Source organism: Patiria miniata, unplaced genomic scaffold (assembly GCF_015706575.1).
Source record: "Patiria miniata isolate m_02_andy unplaced genomic scaffold, ASM1570657v1 HiC_scaffold_24, whole genome shotgun sequence".
Taxonomy (NCBI): Eukaryota; Metazoa; Echinodermata; class Asteroidea; order Valvatida; family Asterinidae; genus Patiria; species Patiria miniata.
Window position 1 is genome coordinate 21,084,936 of NW_024037063.1, and position 19,002 is coordinate 21,103,937.

General features: G+C 41.1%; 1 protein-coding gene and 1 long non-coding RNA gene across 2 annotated transcripts; one reads left to right on the top strand and one right to left on the bottom strand.

Annotated features, from left to right (window-relative positions):
* The first annotated feature begins 983 nt into the window (after positions 1 to 983).
* On the top strand, positions 984 to 17,690 carry LOC119732467. Its single transcript, XR_005271554.1, has 3 exons — positions 984 to 1,146; positions 11,008 to 11,140; positions 17,613 to 17,690. It is a non-coding gene; the product is annotated as an uncharacterized LOC119732467 (long non-coding RNA).
* On the bottom strand, positions 8,968 to 12,815 carry LOC119732466. The gene is made up of 3 exons (XM_038205991.1): positions 12,276 to 12,815; positions 11,046 to 11,124; positions 8,968 to 9,934 (listed from the first exon to the last, which is right to left on the bottom strand). The coding sequence occupies exons 1-3, from the start codon at positions 12,288 to 12,290 to the stop codon at positions 9,552 to 9,554; spliced, it is 477 nt and encodes a 158-aa protein (XP_038061919.1). The 5' UTR covers positions 12,291 to 12,815; the 3' UTR covers positions 8,968 to 9,551.
* Positions 17,691 to 19,002: the final 1,312 nt, after the last annotated feature.

The window sequence follows — 19,002 nt, forward strand, 5'->3', positions numbered from 1 at the left end:
TGCACACCTAAATTTACACACGTTCTTGTTGTGTATAGTTGTTGGGTCTACACACGAGTTGTACCATGGCACTTTGGGGCCCGAAGACGCTGCGGGGACAGCAGAAAGGCCCCATAACTCGGTCCTAATTCGTTTTACAATAAAACAACTTCCTCATAACGCGGTGACGGTCCACCCACTCCTAGCACGTTTGTTTATGGTGTAAATCGAGGATTTTCTTTTGTTCCTCTTCCCTTTTTTGCAACAGCTCTCATTGGTTGTGTACACGTTTTCCAACCGAGGAGTCCTCGATTCGGTTTCTGTCCTCGATTCATCGATGATGTTGCACGCATGTGTCCTCGATTTACACCATAAACACGCGCTTCAGACACGTACGTTATTTCACATATGTTCACAGCATGCAATGCACTGTACATGTACTTGTACAGAGTTCCTACGGACAATATACCCGATAAGGAAGTCTTTAGAAATCAGTTTATACCGATAAGGGAAACACTGTGGACTTTGAGATTTCAATAGCAACAAAGGAAAACAAAGAAGGGAAACAAAGGTCTTCTTCATGGTTTTGTTTAAAACACGCTCTGTTGCCCAAATAGGCGCGTTCCAGGACGTACCGGTAGTGTCCCTTTAAGCATTCAGTCTGTGCTGGAGTTTGAGTTAATCACAGTTACAGCAGTGCGAATAGAGTGCAATGATAAGATAGATATGAGTCACCATCATGAAGTAGAATAAGAATGTGAATTTTTTATTGTTTTATTTAATTATTCCTCCTCAATCCTCCAAAATTAACCAGGCAGTTTTGGTAGATTTTGGTGGATTGAGGCTCAATGCCAATTTAGTGCCATTTGATTTTGGAGGATGCATGGTTAAGTTTTACGGTCCTAAACTGTTTCCTGCGTTGTGTATAGCCAAGCATACATTTTGCCTATCGGTCGCATTGCTTCTTGATTTCATTGGCAATTCCTCATTGTATTACAGTGGTTGCTAGAGGATTTTGAAGGATTGGGGAAGTGGTCAGCCCCCCACTGAAGATATTCAGGAAATAACGGATGATTCTTAAAGATTGAGACTGTATCCATCTTTACACGGTGGCAATTGGAGGATCTTGAAGGATTGGGAAGGATCCTAGCCAGAAGGGTCATGAAGGTTAGGGTTGTGTCTTATTTTCAAATATACATTTCTTTATTGACATCGTCTGACGTGAGGTGTTCTTCATTGCGAACAGTCATTGCCGTACGCATGCGTACAGTACGGAGCACACTTGACACTTGCTGGCGCTATTCATATCTGCAAAGTGTTACATCACCCCCCCCCCCCGACAAACTTCCAGTGACTGTGCAAGTATTTGAAGGAAATTAAACTTACTTTCATAATTTCATTGCGACTGCATGGTAATGATAATGCAATCAAAAGCATTGATGGAGCACTGAGTAGATGATTAGCGCCAGGTAGGCGAGACGCCTAGTGGAAGTAATTCCATGGTCCAGACAATTAACAGTGAAGGTCTCGACAAAATTGATGCAAACAGAATGTTATATTGGGAAGATGTAATCATAGAGGGAAGGGTCGCTCTCTCCAATTCGCGTTAGGGATGATGCAGGGTTTTTGTTCTTTCAAAAATCAGTTTTGTTATTCACGAAATTGAGAAAAAAATAGAACATTTGTGGATCTTTTCAACTGCTGTGTGTATTTGTTTTGCCGAACGTATTTCGTTCTCAAATTGTGCCCTCCGTCCGTTGAAAGAGATAAAAATGCGCTTTCATATCCGGGGGAACAAGCAGGATCGCTGCAATTTTTGTCTTGCAGTCAACTGACTTTTATCTGCTTGGTCATGCGTTTATTTGAATTCGCTTCTAAACGTAGTCAGGTGGCATATGGTCGGAATCGTGAACGACTGGTCCAAAGCACCAAACTTGGCAGATAGATTGGGGAGAAAATGAGGTGTCCGTAAATTGGGCTACTAGGCGAAGGGAAACTTGGGGACTTGAACAAGTTCAACGAAATCCTCCCAAATAAGAGATTATTGTTGTTTACAATAATTTTGTCTCCGCCAAAACGTTTTCTCACCAATAATTTTGGGAATTTCCTTGAACTTGTTCCAGTCTCCCATGTTAGGCAAGGCAACCCTTCACCTACTTGTTAGCCCAATTTACGGACACCTTGTTTTTTCCCGTTTTTGTTTTCTGGGCTAAATATCACAATGTTATCATTGTTCACATGATTTTGCATAAGGTTTTGATAGGGTAGCTGTACCAGTAAGCAACTTGGTGAATTTGAAGTTCATCAATGCTGATGTTTTGCTAGACTAATTGATGATATCTGGAGACAAGGTAAATGCACGCAACTTTAGGGCATAATAGTAGCCATTTTGGACCGTTACTATGTCCTCATAATTATTCAGTCACTTATATGCTTTGGAAAATGTTATTGAAGTAAGGAGAAAATCCCCAAAATACACTTTTCAATTTAAAAAAACCCAAATATACCCCCACATGGGAATAAATATATTACACGCACCTATTAACAAATTTTGCAACTTGGGCACCCTTCCAAAAAGAATTTCAGGTGTCACGCCTTCTAAATATCTTAGGGCTTTAAGAATCTAGCTGCCACGTTTGGTGCTTTGGACCAGTCGGTCACGATCTGGTAAAAAAATAGATCTAATTAAGCCACCTGACTACAAGGAGACAATTACAGACTCTTCTCAACCACACTACCAATATTACAACACCACAACTCTGGTCATATACAAGGGACTTGTGCCTCCTTTGCGCTCAACATCGGTCACTGACGCGTAAGCCGATCATTGAAGTCTCATTTACACTCCACCAGCACTAATTAAGAACCAGCGTTGAGCTCTGATGATGAATGAGTTAATTACTGTGGCCTTAGTATAAAGAGCAATTTAAAATAAAGAGCAATAATTTAAAATAAAGTAAAATGTATTGATGTGAACATAATGGTTCTGCCAAAATAATTCACACCGGGTAGTATATTTGAATTGTATACATGGCTACGCCCATGGCTACAAGGATCCGAGCAATTCGCTCAATTTAAATATGCAATGGCTCTTTGAATACGCTGCGCATTAAACACAACGTTTAAACACGATACTGACGTCAAGGCACTCGTGGTTTACTGGCAGAAAAAGGCACGACACACGGATTCGGTACCATTCGAGAGAAAGCTAGTACAGGAGACAGTCCTTAGTAGATGACACCATGCAACCTTTTTGCGTCCTAAATAATGTTTCGTATGCAACTGTAATTTTCGTTTTGAGTGTCGTTGGTACGAACGCAATCCAGACCGTGACATTCCCGGGAAACAGGCGAGCAGATGCCGTCTTGGGCGCCCCAGAAAACACGCTTCTGAGCGGGCACGCCTACCGCCGGATCGTCGGTAAATCTCGGCTACAATGCGGGGCGACGTGCGCTGGAAATGCCACTGGATGCCTGTCGTTTAACTACTGCAAAGACTCCAGAGTTTGCGAGTTGAACAGCGCCGAGGCAGCTCTATACCCGCAGGATCTGACCCATGCCGGGGGCTGCAACTACTATGACATCTCTACCCGGTCTGGTAAGTACAATATCTCCCTTTCTTCATTTTACTTTAAAGGCACTTACGATCATTAGCATGTATCCTAAAGTAACCCACGGAACTATTATCAAAAAGCTTATTTGGATTAAAGATTGGCACTAAACATCCCGTGGAATTATTCTGCCTGGCTTGCTGTCATTAAGAAGATATCACGAAATGTGGGCGATCGCGAGTTCCAATGATCGGTCAATAATTGACTGATTTTTGGAATAAAGATTGCTATTGACGAATCGTGTTTCGTTATCAAAATGTTATGCATGTTTTTTTCTTTTCAATTCATGTCTTTTATCCATTTATCATAAATCAACAACAACAACAACAACAACAACCAAAAGACATGGAGGAAACCTGGAAGATCATGAACATGAGAGACGAATCGAAAGAAACAGTCTAAATGTCTAGGAACTAGAAATTAATGTTGAAGCCAAAAAAAAAAAAGTTTCCTCGTAAAACTTTTCCTCGTAAAATGTGATATCCTCTGAACTGGAACTTCAACAGGTAAGGTTTTTAGAAGTCTTCTTTGGATTTTGAGTGTGTTTAATGTTATGCATGAATGGCAAATGATCTTATGTGTCTTATTATAATAGATTCTGCATACTATCGCGATCGTAAGGTGATCGTAAGATGATGACATGAATTGTACTTGTCTTTTGAATTGTGCTTTTGTACATGAGTCCTCCTTTAGGCTGGATAAGGCACATGAATTGCTGTAGACTCCACAATCATACCGTCATAGGTGCATAAAGATGATGCGTTGTTCCATAAACCAGCATTCTCGGGAAAAACTTGAATTGTTTGCCAAATTTTGAGGGACTTTTACTCCCCAATTCTCTGTGCCTCGAATTTCACCCATAAATCTAAAAAGTGTCATTTTCAGATTCCAAAAATCTTGACAAAAGCAGGGAACACGCATTGAAAAATAATGGTCCAGTATGATGTCCCAGAACAATCTGATGAAAGTGGTTTTTCTTACTAAAAAACATCTTTTAACATTTCAAAATAGGCGTACATTGTTCCTTTTGAAACCTTCTCCTGTAAATTGATTTTAAGAATGTCATCACTGTTTTAAAATTCATTTTTGGTTACCATCAATGTTTTGTTATTAAAGCAGTTTTGCTGTCATTTTGTGCATCACCTCAAACGAACATGTACCGTTTAATCTCCACAAACTGATCTCAAGATTTAACGAACGCCCCAAAACCTTGAAAATATAGTTTTTGCTAGATCCAGAGGGGCAACGTATGCCATCTGACTGACTGAGTAACTGACGTAGTGACTGACCGAGTCACTGAGTAGACAATAAATGTCATTATTGGACACTTTCGGGTCAAGCTCTGTTATAGACAAGCGTAGTCTTGTTTTTTTTCGCGTCGACATCAGTCTTCGCCATCAATCTATAACCTTTCTGCTTCATTCTGTTTATCGACAGAATGCGGGATGGTGACTGACACCACCGTATACTACCGCTTTCTGCCAGCTGTAGCAGACGTGAGGAGAATAGAGTTCCGGGTCCAAGCCAACAACGACGCTGGTGTTAGTCTGATCCCCACTCTACCGGCCAACCCCAAGACGAGCTACGAGATTGTCTTCGGCACCTCTTCTAACACTTGCGCCGCCATTCGCCGATGCGCACTGTGCCAGAATGAAGTCCTCGTGTGTCTGAAGGGTCTGCTCAGCGGAAGTCAGTTCCGGGGCTTCTGGGTAACATTTGACCTGCAAACCGGAAGGCTGGCTGCTGGAAGAGAAGGTCAAGAGGCTCCGATCATGCAGTGGGTGGACCCCGACCCCCTGGATGTGAAGTACGTGGGTTTCTCAACGGGCTTCGGGAGCACCGGCATATTTCGCTATCCGTGTTCGATGTGAATGTGGAACTTCTTACATTTTGGCACACGAGAAACTGGAATAGGGCTTACATTAAAAATAACTTCATTTAGATCAGTTTTAAATTTTAATTGCCAATAAATAATTAGTCGCATCCTTGCAACAAAGTCGTATCTCCTAAAATGGGCCGTACGTGAAACGCGAGTTTCAGAATGTCAAAAGGTCGTATGTCACTGGAAATCACCCGAATGTACACACAAAGTCAATGGACGTCGAGATACAACCTTGTTGCACGGAGCATATTGCGCGAGATACGTCTTTGTTAGAGAATGGAGTTACGATCTTGCTGCGCTGACGCGACGAATTATGAACTTTAAAAAAAAATTGAACAAATAGTAGTACATGCATAGTTCAACTGCAATATTGAGTTGAATGGAATTGAACAATGATGAAAAGGCAACATTCGATCATTTACCGTGATCCAGTGGTTACGGTGTTCGACTCATGTACGAACCCCGGCGGGGAACATGGTGCATGTGTTCTTGGGCAAGACACATTACTACATAGAGTGCGTTCGATTACTTCCCCCAGCTTACTCGCGCCTGGCTCCTCGCGTGATGACAGACATGCGCAGTGGAGCCGTAAACGAACGGTTTCGGATCAAGTTTCGTGCAAGAGCTGGAAACATGGGCGTCGCCAGGATTTTTTCTAGGGGGGGAAACATTTTTTTCCCAAAAAATCCTGTTTTTTCCTCAACAAATTGTCGATTTATCAATTTCAAAGGGGGACAGGGACATTTTCCCCCCACCCATTAAATTCACACCAATATGACTTCTCGCCTCTATTCATTTCTTTTTTTCCTCTATTTTTTCCCCCCAGTTTTTGCTTTTCCAGGGGGTCGACCCCCCGCGGCCTCCCCCCCCCCCCCCTCGCGACGCCCATGGCTGGAAAGTTGAATTTTGACATGACACAGGCGCAACCTGACGCCACGTTTTTCTTCATATATCATCTCAATGAAGGTCATTTATTGCAAAAATTGATTGATAAGACATGAGTATGGGACTGAGAAATATTTCCAGTTTTGTTACGAAATACTGAAAAAAAATGTTCTTGACTCTCCAGAGACTTTGTACACAATCGCGGAAGTGGCGGCAGGTTGCAACATTTTACCCAGTCCGCATCCGAATCAATTAACTGTCTAAAGCACCTCCACGCCCAGTGAAAATACGCGGGGACGCGCTGACAATAATTCGTAGCCGTAGCTCCGTGCATAGAGCTACGTAGGGTGTGTAGCTCTGTGCTCCGTGGAAGCCAGTTTCGGAAACGGCCTGAGGCGCCCGCCGGACGTTGCATGGCCTTATGGGATACTAACCCAAGTAACCGGCTCGGCAAGTTGGTTACTTGGGCCAGGTTCGAGTAAGCGCGAGAAGTCACGTGAGAGGTAAATCGAACGCTGTCGCGCTTGCACGAGTAACCGCGGGGAAAGTAATCGAACGCACTGCTTAAAACAATTGCTTTTCTCCATTCAGGAGTATCAATGGGTGCCTACCAGTGAGGGCAGAAACCATATTGTGCTGATCTCGAGATGCTGATGAACAGGGATAATAATTTGGCAGCGACACCACGAAGTAACACTCACGTGGCCTTGAGTGCGCGCAACGCGCGCGTATTAGACAGAACCGAATGATTTTCGTTTTCACGAAGTAACACTCATGCACATTGTGCGTTGACTCGGTAAATTGCGTTTTTACGAAGTAAGGCCGTGTCAGAAACGGGCTTCTAGAGCTACGGCTACGTCTATTGTCAGCGCGTCCCCGCGATCTAGCTCTAGACAATTGATTGGGATGCAGCCTTACACTCATCTTTATTTCTTCAATTTGAAGGCTTTTTATGAAATTTTTCTGTTATCCTACAAGAATACGGATTAATTACTTTCCTGACAAACGTTTTAAAACGTTTTATCCAAATAGTATTTCCTTCACAGTGTTGTAACTTTGTAAAAATGAAAATCGTTCGCGCCAGTGTCCGATGTGCGCGCGCACACTTGAGTGTTACTTCGTGAAACCAAAATTTGTCATTAAGCGGTTTTCAAGAAGTAACACTGAAGTGGACTTGGTTATTACTTCGTGGTGTCGGTTGTGAATTGTAAAACGCTTTGAAATCTTACATATGAAGCGCTATAAAATCACCACATTATTATGATATGTTATTATAATTTTATCAGCGGCGGCGGAACGGGTTTGAAACTGGGGGGCATCACCAAAAAGGGGCACTTGATCAGCATTTTTTTTGGGCACATCCGTGCTGAAAGGTCGACACGTGTTTGTCACCGGACACTTGGCCTCCGTAAAGTCAAATAGTGCGGGGGGGGGGGGGGAGGGGGGCTGGTACCATCTTCCCACATAGGGGGCGCTCTTCAAAACTGATGATTATACGCCAACTATGCATTATGTGCGTATTGTAATGGTTTTGGGGGCTTTGTTTTCATATTCCTCGTTTCTATCAAAACTATCTATACCATTATTGTGAAATGGTTACTTCTAAGAAATAGAAAGATACTTTAAGGGCATTTTTTTTTATCGCGAAGGGGCACTTTTATGCTCGAGGCGAGGGGGCACATTTATGGCCGCAAAAGGGGCACTTTGGAAAACCCCCCCAGACCCCCCCCCCCCCGGTTCCGCCGCCACTGAATATTATGATACCAGTGAGATGTAAGAAAAAACATATCCTGGAGAGCTGTTGTAGCTACAAACTAGTAAAAGAGCCTCATTAGTGCATTTCTGTAACACAACCGATGAAAGGGCCACTCAACTCGGTTGATTTTTGTCTACGTTTTTGAGCAAGGAATCCGAGACCAAGGTTAGGCCACAAAAAAGTCTCCGGTTTCTGGTATGAAGCTTGCCCAAAAAGTGGTGCGGCGACGCGGCTTTTTTTTTTTACCTGATTTTTTTTGCTTCAAATGTCGGCCGATGACTGCAAATGGTGCCCGACTAAACTTAGTGCAAATATATGGGAGTCCAGAGAGGCCACATAAAGCTTATTCTCGACCATAACCCAATCTAAAAACACGTTAAAATTGTGCAGCAGCAGGATTCCAGTCAAACCAGTGAGTTTGGCGGTTTTGAGACATCATCTTTCATTGAAAAAAAAACGTTTTCATTTTGCCGACGCGCATGGCTACGGCGACGCGCGCGCATACCAGAAACCGGAGACTTTTTTTTGGCCTTAGGTCATACTATGTTACATTCATGAATGTCCAACATTCAAAAATCACGCTGAGGAAATTCAAGTTATCTTTTCGAAAAGAAAACACATCAACTGGAACAAACCAAACGAATAGAATTTGGTGTCTCACTGCCTCTTGGTTGAAATCGTTTCACAACAAAATATTTCCTTGCATAAATTAAAGGACTCATTTACCAACGTGGACTTCAATTCATTGTTAAGCGAGCATTTGAAGTGATTAGTTTTAAAAAGTTCAAAATTAAAAATAGGTACAGAATAATGAAACATGTTTAGCTCTGAAAGAATTCTTAAACCCAAAAATCGTTTAGGATATCACAATCGAGATTTATTCCAACAAACTAGAATGCAAAAAGTTAGCTATTAAGGATACCACATGAACCAAGCGTAAATCAAAGTCCTGTACCATTTCATGAAATCCAGACTCTTTAAAAAACAATACATATTTGTTGTCCTTTTCTGGAACAGGTAGGCGCATTGTGACCAAATCGTCAATATTAGTGATTTTACGGCAATTTTTGTTTTTTTACCCATTCTGGTTAAAACAATAAGAAAGGCATATATATGTACACATTGCATACAAATGCTCACATCAAATGTAATTGCAGTTAACATTATTTTGATTTTGTGTCACGGTTTAAATTTATTTTACCGATTTTTGAATTCAATTTAATAAAAGTTGAAAAATTGAAACTCAAGCAGAAAGGATAGCCTAAAAGTGTTTTTTTTTTCATGTAAGTGGTTCTTCTCCGATTTGATGCATGCAGTGCTTTGATAAGTGAGGCCCAGACCTCACGCAAAATAATGTCATTAAACGTCCACTAAATATGCAAATGACTGACAAGCCTCAAAGCAATTGCCCTGCACACGAGACACAAACTGGGAAGATACTAGTATTCGTTGCTGCCACGCCCGCCGGCCAACGGAGTGGTACGCCTGCAACACAAGGCGTGGCCGACGTTGATCGAGCCACTTGCGTAGATTCTCACAGCGCGCACGCCTTCTATATCGAAGGCGCACTCGTGCCCGTCGTCGTAATCGTAACAAGGACCGACCTTAGCCACACCAAGGTTTCCGGAAGCCCGTTCGCCAGGTCGAGGGTTGTACCAGCCGGGCTCCCCGGGAAAACTCCCATCTTTGGACTTGAAGTAGTAGGCTTCCTTCAACTGCTCCAGGGTGCAGACCTGCCGGTAGCAACTCTCGCATGCGACGGCAGCCATGCCCAGTTGCATGTCTTCCTTAGTGATGCGGCCAATAGACTTCATCAAATAATCTATAGGCAAAACAAAAATAATTCCAACAAACCATGGTTCGTATTTTCGTCAGCAGGTAGCGCATAGACCTTTCGGAGTAGCTGTCACGGTGGGCTCTTTATAATGGCGAAACATTGTGCCAGGTATTGTGCTTGTAAAGTAACCGCCCCTTGACATTATTATCTGAACAATAGCTGGCAGCCTAGTGCAATGCTTTCGCCATTAAAGAGGCCACTGCGCAGGCGCGGATCGAGGGTGGGGGGTGTTTGGGGTCAACCCCCCCCCCCCCCAGCTCTGTCGATTTTTTTCATAACCTATGCGACGAACCTTCCTCCCCCCCCCCCGCTCTGACACCCCTACAAAATTGAACTGGTAATAATCTCCGCCTGTGCCAAAATACGACAGAGCTAGATTGGTTAAGGGGGGGGGGGTGTACACTATATTGATTTGCTGATGGAAAAAAACACCTCCCCTGTAAACATTCCTGGATCATCTGCCCCTGTGATAGCATGCTACAGGTGAGGTCCACATGTTATGTACAGTGTCTTTTGGATAAAACCAGTAGGCCTACTTCATCAGAGACGGGCCATAAAGAGCAAGCAAGAAAAGTAGCCCTTTTTCGTTTTCAGGCAGATCGTTTGTCGGAACTGCAGCCTTGAGAAGGACATGCATGTCCATTTTTTTCTAGAAATAACATGAAAAAAAAAAAGAAATTTGTTTCGGAGAAGGGAATCAGCAGAATTTCACATGGAATTATTACATTTTTTGGGTAAATATTGTAATACACTTTTCCTTATAGAATAACGGTTTATGACGGACTATCCCAAGCGAAATATTTATGATGTTTAATAATATCGGTATGATTCAGCGAAATTCTTGCAGAAATTTTAGAATACTGAATTATTCCTAAAAAATATCTGCCGAGGTAAATCTACGGTGTGTTATGTTTTACACTGTTTAAAACATGACTTTAATCAAAACGTTCGAGAAAAAAATAATGACAACAGATATATCAAAATTTGACCACGACAAAAGGCTAAAAAAATGTCCATCGTCTTTATTTGCCCATAACCTATCCTTTCTCGTTTCTTAGCATTCGCCAATGATCAGCATAAACTTCAGGATACTTACGATCTCGCAAAGACAGACAGTTATTGTCCCACGACACCGACGGAGTAACAGCAAGAACCGTCAGCAGGAAAACAGTCATCTAATCAGGAAAGCAGGTGAGTAGTCAATCATGAGCCCTTAAAGGGAATGTACAACATTTGCTTTTGCTGCAATTTTCAGAAATAAATGGATTTGGAGGATAAGTATGTTATAGAAAATATTGCTAATCTGACTTATTTCACGTTTTGGGCTTGTAGATGCTGGAAAAACCAAGAACACCAACCATGTTCTTGTAGTCTGGTTCCCTGACCCCACTTAAGATGAAACGGAGCAATTAATACACATTGGGGAATTAGGTCATAGAATCAGTCTAGCACTGGCTTGTACCCCTTCACAGTTCTGTAATCAATTGCAAAGAAAAGTCAGAATAACTAAATATAAAAAAACTAGGAATAGTTTTTGAAAAAAAGCTAGTTTTCTCCAATGCTGGTCGGCCGACCAGCGTTGGAAAAATACAGTTTTTCTTGAAAATGTCAGCACATCAGGAGCCACGATTTTAAAGGATGCTTTAGACTGTCAGTCCCTAGCAATCCAGTTAGGTATTTCGTGATAATTTGATCATTTCGTTTTTTGATGTTTGCAAATGTTGAATCTTCCCTTTAATGCTGATAGTAAACTCTATTTTGATTGTTTGATTTCTGTCAAGGGTCGTTGCAAAGGTTACAAAAACCAGTAATCCACTTTACCTTCGCGTTAAAATATTACACATAAAAACTGCATGGGTACAACTAGTAAAAATATGGAAAAAAAAATAACTAACGTAGGAATTCAAAAGAGATAAGTAATAAAAAATAATAAAACACTGCTTCAGGGACTGACATGTGAGTATAATATACACACATTACCAAAAAAAGTGGGAAACGAGCAGTTTGAAACTACAAGACAAGATTTGAAAGTAAACAGGAAATAAAGGCGTTAAATGACCAAAATTTGGTTTGGAAGTCGTTGAAGAGCAACAATCTATCATTGATTTACATCACCCCGACGCAATTTCTATCTTATGAAAAGCAAAATGAGGTTGTGGGGTATAAAAAATAAAAAGTATTTAACCCAATTCGATAGAATTAGGAGGTATCAAACCCAAAGTCCAAAAAAAAAAGAGTTAAAGACAAATTATTACACACATTATGAAACATATGCATAAATTGGTTCAAATGTAAAACAAGTGCATGAGGAAGAGCAGAACCTTACCATCACTTTGTACATGGTGATGCGTCGAGTCGATCACGAGAGCACACAGAAATAAGTAGACGACGTTTTACTCTCTTTTTGGGCGTGTTGGTCGCTTCGATGCTGGTCTGGCAATGCCACACGGGGAGCTGCTCACGGCAATATAAAGATTGTGCCTCTTTTCTGTCCCCTTATAAACTAGGTGCACAGTGCCAAAGGTAGAGCTATAGCTTCTGCAGACAACTATTGTGTCATCTCCTTAGTGGTTGCAGTCATTGTACTTAGGGTTAATGTGTCGCGGGAAACCAGATTTAAGCTGAACTGTTTAAAAGGCCACTGATTAAGTCGGGCACAAACATCTGAAAACAGACAATAAATGACCTCACCCGGTTGGCCTATGCGCTTTTCATGCGGATAGCTTTCTTTATTTCTATGGTTTCTTATATATTTTTTTCCCCTCTGACGGTGGGGTCGGTCGGTCAAAAAAACATATCTGAAAAAATTACAGTTGCAACCGTATAGTAGAAGATGGAGCCGGTGCGACTCCACTTATCAAATCAGAGCTAAAAATTCATCCCCAGCCCAGTGCAAGTCCACTTTACCAAACCACTGCAGATAACAAATATCACAGCCCAGTACTAGTACTAGTCCACTTACCAAACCATTACTAAAAAAAAATACCCCAGCGTCCACTTATCAAATCAGAGTTTAAAAATATACCCCAGCCAAGGTCAGGTCAGCTTTGTTTATGTCGAACGAACGCCGCTGTGTCGTGGGGTTTCCCCGCATTCCGTCGAACAACTGCTCAGTACTATTTGAAGTTTGGGGTATCGGACATATTCAAAGTCTCATCCTCACTGTCTGCTAACTGTCTGCCAAAATCTGTACACACGGGCGACTCGTAAAAGTCTAATTTTCATATGGCCAAGCTTGACTTATTGCAAGTACAGCGTGTGAGTCTAGTTGACACAACGTGTTTTTCTATGACTAATTTTACTTTCGCTGTACACAGTACCATTTACAAAGGCTTTACACAAGTCAGCAATACCACCTGCTTGCACTGCAGTCACGCATATTTGGCTCTGAATGGTTGTTATTCCGAAGGCCAAAAAAGTAGGGCACAAAAATATAAATCATACAAAAATGACCTCACCCAGTGTGCCTGACCGTCTTATGCACTTTTCGTAACGGTGTTCTTCTTTATTTCAATGGTTTCTTGTATTTTTTTGCCTCTGAAGTAGTCGGTCAGTCAAAAAACTAATATTCCAAAAATTATAGTTGCAGCCGTATAGATGACTTAATTAGATGATGCCAAGTGCGTATCGTCTCTAATTTTATTCTTGCAATGAGTTTATCATGAGTTGATCACTGAATAACATAGGTGTAGCTAGCAGGAGGTTTATATAAAGTTGGTTATGTAAAGACTGCCCCTTTCCAGTCAAATGCCCTTTTTTCAGCAGCGCTTACCCCTCCCCCCTCCAATATTTGTAAAGAGTGCTCTTCTGTTGTTAATAAATGCCTTTTTTTCATAACAAGTACCCTTAAAAAAAATATCGTGCCCTTTCTTTGTGCCATCGGCCGTCACTGGTGCCTTTTTAAAAAAAATGAATTTCGCGCATGTTTTGCACTGAAAAGCACCATATATTGTCCGTTAGTGTGCATAATCCTCAGTTTTGACTTTTACGGAGGAAGAACACATGTCTACATTTCAGCGCGGATGTGCAAGTGCCCTTTTCAGGATATTTTTATTCCCACCCCCAACCAAAATGAACTTGCTACGCCCCTGAATAATTATTGGGCAAGGTGAAGTCGACTGAAATGTTATCTGCACCAATCAGCTCACTATAGTGTAATGTTTTGGCAGTAGTGGCAGCCATGACATACCAGTAAAGGTGTACAAATGACACCTTTGATGAGAGGCAACATCCTCATCTTCTGGGATTCTATTGGTAGCTGTACGCTGTACAGCGTACTCAGCATGCGCCCGGAATCTAGTACATGTATCGTATCTTGCCTATACGCGATTTGTATGTTTTTCATACCACAGGAGGCTGTGTGTCATAAAGTGTAATGCACTTGTTTTATACTCCCGTCGGCCGGAGGTGGCATACGTTATACATTGTATTGGCATTGAGCACCTGTCTTCGGGGACAGTTCGCACACTTGACTCCTATAAAGTTTGTAAGCTAGGCCTCGTATTTGCTGTGATGGTTACGCTTGGAATCGCTTAGCTGTCTAATCTTTGTGATATAATTTTGGGCCAACTTTAAGATGCCTCAGGGTAAGAAAGTTAAAGAGGTTGTGGAATGCTCGAAGACATTTCCGTCATTTTTCGGGTATATGTAGCCTAAGGTGTGATGACATAAAAACGACTATTGTTTCTGTCATGAAATGAATACAAAAGGTACTTTTGAGAGCTGTTTTTCAGGTCCTGTTTCGACCCGAACGTGCAATTTGTGCAAAAGTCGTCGTTGGGGGCAGCAAACAAAACATAGTAAATCGTGACGTAATAAACAGGACTCCCTATGCAGCGTAGTATAAACGAGTCCTGTTTATTACGTCACGATTTTTCTGATTTTACGAAGAACCCGACGACTGTTGATTTCAGTTATGCGCTCGCCGACCAACAAATTACTCGATGAATATCAGTTTTATTAACATATAAACGCACATTACAAAGGAATGGGAGTTTGTCATTATGATATATATGGGTCTACTCTACAATAAAAAAAAATATAAAAAACAAAACGACTTTCAGCATTCCACAACTTCTTTAATTCATATAAGTTTGTACTGTATAGATTCTGAACTTGAACATGTGTTATTGCATACTGTACACCCATTATTCTTTTTATGTTTTCTGGATTTTTTTTCGGGGGGGGGGCTTTTTAGTCATAAGCATTTCCATAATGAATCAACTAATTAAGAGCTAATCAAGGAGAAGTCTGTGAGGTCCGATGATTGCAGTTTCACTAACGAATGAGCCTGTCATTTTCCTTAATTGGTGGGCGGATTTCCGCCTCTGATTAATACAGCAGGGCCGACCGGTACAGAAAAGAAAATGGCGTCGTAGACAGGATGGAGGCGTACTTCGCAAGATGCCTTGCAGTCCTGCTGATGCACTGTTAAAAAAACAAACATGGAACTGATCAACGCTTAATTACAGTAAGCGTTAATCGGCGCCAAGGTTTTTCTTAAGGCCTTCATGATTTTAGATTAATGAGGCTCAGCTGGTGGTGGACTGATCTCTCCTCCCCCCCCCCCCTGACTATACAGCAGCACCGACCACTACACAGCCTCATACCTGTCATTAAATCCAGACTCTTTAAAGGCACATTGTAACCAATCGGCAATGATTACTAAAATCATTTGGGCATTGTTTAAAATGTCTTTAACATACATTCATATTAATTTGTGGGTTCGAGCCCCGCCGTGGCCATGCGTGTTGTGCCCTTTTGTACGGCGCTGTTCCTCAATTACTCCTCTCAACCCAGGTGTTAAATGGGTACCGGCATTATTCAATGCCGGGAAGGTAACATACTCGCTGTGGAGGAGGTGTGACGATCCCCCACAGCAGCATATGAGTCTGGCCCGAACAAGAAATCGAATTCCAATTTGACAAATTCGTTTAAGTATGCTATTATATTACTCAGAGCTCGGACTGTGTTGAGCATTAAAAGTGTATAAACCCTCTACCCTTTCATCATTAGATTTTAAATGTATCAGTCTTGTTACAAAATATGTGTTTTTTTCTTTACAACAATACATTTAACGAATTCCAACCAAGCCCGAACAAGAAATCGAATTCCAACTTGACGAATTCGTTCCAGTAAATTATTAATCTGAACACGGACTGTGTTGCAGGTAATCGAAAAAAAATTCTCAAAATAATCTAAAAATAGGCAAAGATTCAATATCTATAACACAGTTTTTGTTTACATTGTGACAAAAAAGAAATCAGTAATAAACTTGTTAAAGCACAAATATCTTCAGTTAATAAACAACTTAATCTGGTTACATTAAAAATACTTCTTCAGCATCAGGTTTTCTCCGAATTAATTATCAAAGTACATGTATTTCCACAAAATACTATTTCAAAAGAAAATTAAAACCAATCACCAATGTTCGTGTAAACGTATATGTTTCTTATCAGTTAGGGCCTACGTGTTATTTTTTTTGTTCAGAATGCAAATTGAATCGGTTACTATATAGAGTTCTTCACTGGACGTGATAGAACTTTCTAATGCGATGCCATCTTGGAAATCAAAGCGAGGCAAAGAACGCCAGCCGAATATCACCCGCGCTAAATCGTCCAGAGTGTATTGTACCCTAAGCACTGCCAACTGCATGTTAGATGAAGGTACAATGCATATACCCATGATCAGTTACTCACTGACATATAATTCTATTTGTCTGATGATCGACGCAGCTGGCGCTCTGAAAGCTCTCAAAAATAGTTTTTAAAGTTTCATCGTCACCGAAACCCAGCTGAAACTTGAAATTCAAGAAATTCTTACGCAGTGTAATGTAAGCCAAATGTAAACCTCTTTCATTTTGACGACCTTCTGTTCTGATCGTCTTCTAATTTCCTCTCACACAGTTGAGAGCCTACCCGGTGCACTGCTTGAATCACTGGTATATGTACATGCTATGCCTTTCAATGACGTGCATACATGTAAATCCTCGAACTTTCATGAACATTACGGGGGGGGGGGAATTGTATTTCTTGAAACAAGAACTTCAGTTGCACTTGCAGAAGAATTGCCTTGCTTTGATTTTTAAACACGAACTTAGTTCTACATAACGCCATCTGTAACAAAATGGCCATTACTCAATGAATGTTTTTCCGATTGGAAAGGTTTTTCGTTGTTGAAAAGCTAATGAACTATGCTCTCATTATGTATCGATATTTCGATGCACATGTATATTCTTTTTTAAAGCAGTGAAAAGGGGGCGCTTTGAGGGTTCGGTTATTTTTTTTGGGGGGGGGGGGAACACGCTGTGTAATGACTTATCTAATTTTCTCCAGGCGTTTTCTTATCTTACGAATGACTCAATGTGAAGGTGGGATTTTCATTTCAGTTTGGTCCTAGCTAGCATCGTCACATTCACAGCACCACTGATTCAGTTAATAACACGACAATCATGTCTGATTTCCATAAAGGACGACCATCAACAAAGGAAATGCAGCCTAAACCATTACAGGCTGATAAAACAAACAACCTCTTCCTTCAGTTACCTCCGTGCATTTTTACTTAATATTCAACTTTGTATTTACAAAATAAAAGCTTCTTTGTAAGACGATAACAAGGAAATATATGGTGCTTCTAACTGTTGTATATTTTTTTCTCCAAACAGATTGTGATTTTGGTTGTTAAGTAAACCAGTTGAAAGCCCTGAGATGTGTTCACGTCCTCTCCGCTGGTGTAAAGGTGAGTAACTGACGACGACTAGGGCTGGGCAGGCGGATGATGAATAAAGTTCTTTCAAACTCTGACCTAGATCGGAGAAAGAATATCAAATGAACTTTTTGTTGACTGATACATTAAGCATAATAATCTGCAGACACAAGGAATCGATTTGCGAGTTAGGTACGGACAAATATGGACCAATATACTGATTACAAAACTGGAGTTATATAATCAGTGACAGCGAGGTCGGAGATTAAAGGATGAAAACAAAGACAATTATTTTCCTAGCAGACAGCGATCTGAACAGCCTCAGATGTTGTTACGCGCTAGCATGAAATGGGGCAATAAACATCAAATTCGGTCTTGGATCAATACTTTTTCTCACACGTGAAAGTTGATGTTCATAGATATAATAATAAATTTAGCGGAAAGCCGAATCTATGGGAGACTAGTTATTCTAAAGAGAAATATACAGTTTAATAAGCTTATTGTTGCTTCAGGACCATTTGTGAACTGGTTATCTTCCCTATTTAAATGTGTAACGGTTCAACTACAGCAATGACCCCAACTATGATAGTTCGGGCGGTGTGAACCAAAGTTTTACATTTGGCTTGAATCTCGTCTGATGAGAAGCGAAAATGAGAACTATGAACTGGTGTGTTGACAATCCGCTGTAAAGCAGCTTAACCATTTCAGGTGATAGGAAAAGATCCAGGTTTTAATTACCGTGCGAAAGTTATCTACAAAGGATGTAGCTTTGCAGTGTGCAATCTGGTGTGTTAAACGTGGTTGGAATTCAGGTAACATGAGGAGGGGTTCTATCCTCAAGGATACACAAAAGAATAATAACGACTCGGCCAACTCCTGGTTAGACGCGCGATAACGGCCCGTACAGGTGGCAATTACCATAAATACTTGTCAACAAAGACTCAGCTTAACGGTCTCACTGCACTCGGCGGCCATCAAATGTGCAGGGCTCTGTGCCCGATCTGGTGTCGAAGTCTGTCAAACCAGCTAATTAACTTTTTGAATATTCATGATCCTACGTTTTTGGTCTTGTGAATTCTGATAAGTGAACACAATGTCGTTAACTTTAAAATGAACTATGAAATGTCGCATTTGTTTTTTTTTGGTTCGGGACCAAATCTCTCCAAGCTTTTAATGAAAGCCTAAATAATAACACAATTTGTGTCAATGGTGTCCTCCTCGGAAAAAAGTGTCACATTGACGTTTATTTCCTGGGTAAATACATCATTTATGGCGACAAAAACTTCACAATACCATCTGTTATATCCTGAAGTATTTATTTTCAAACAATTGTGGAACAAGTAAATCTA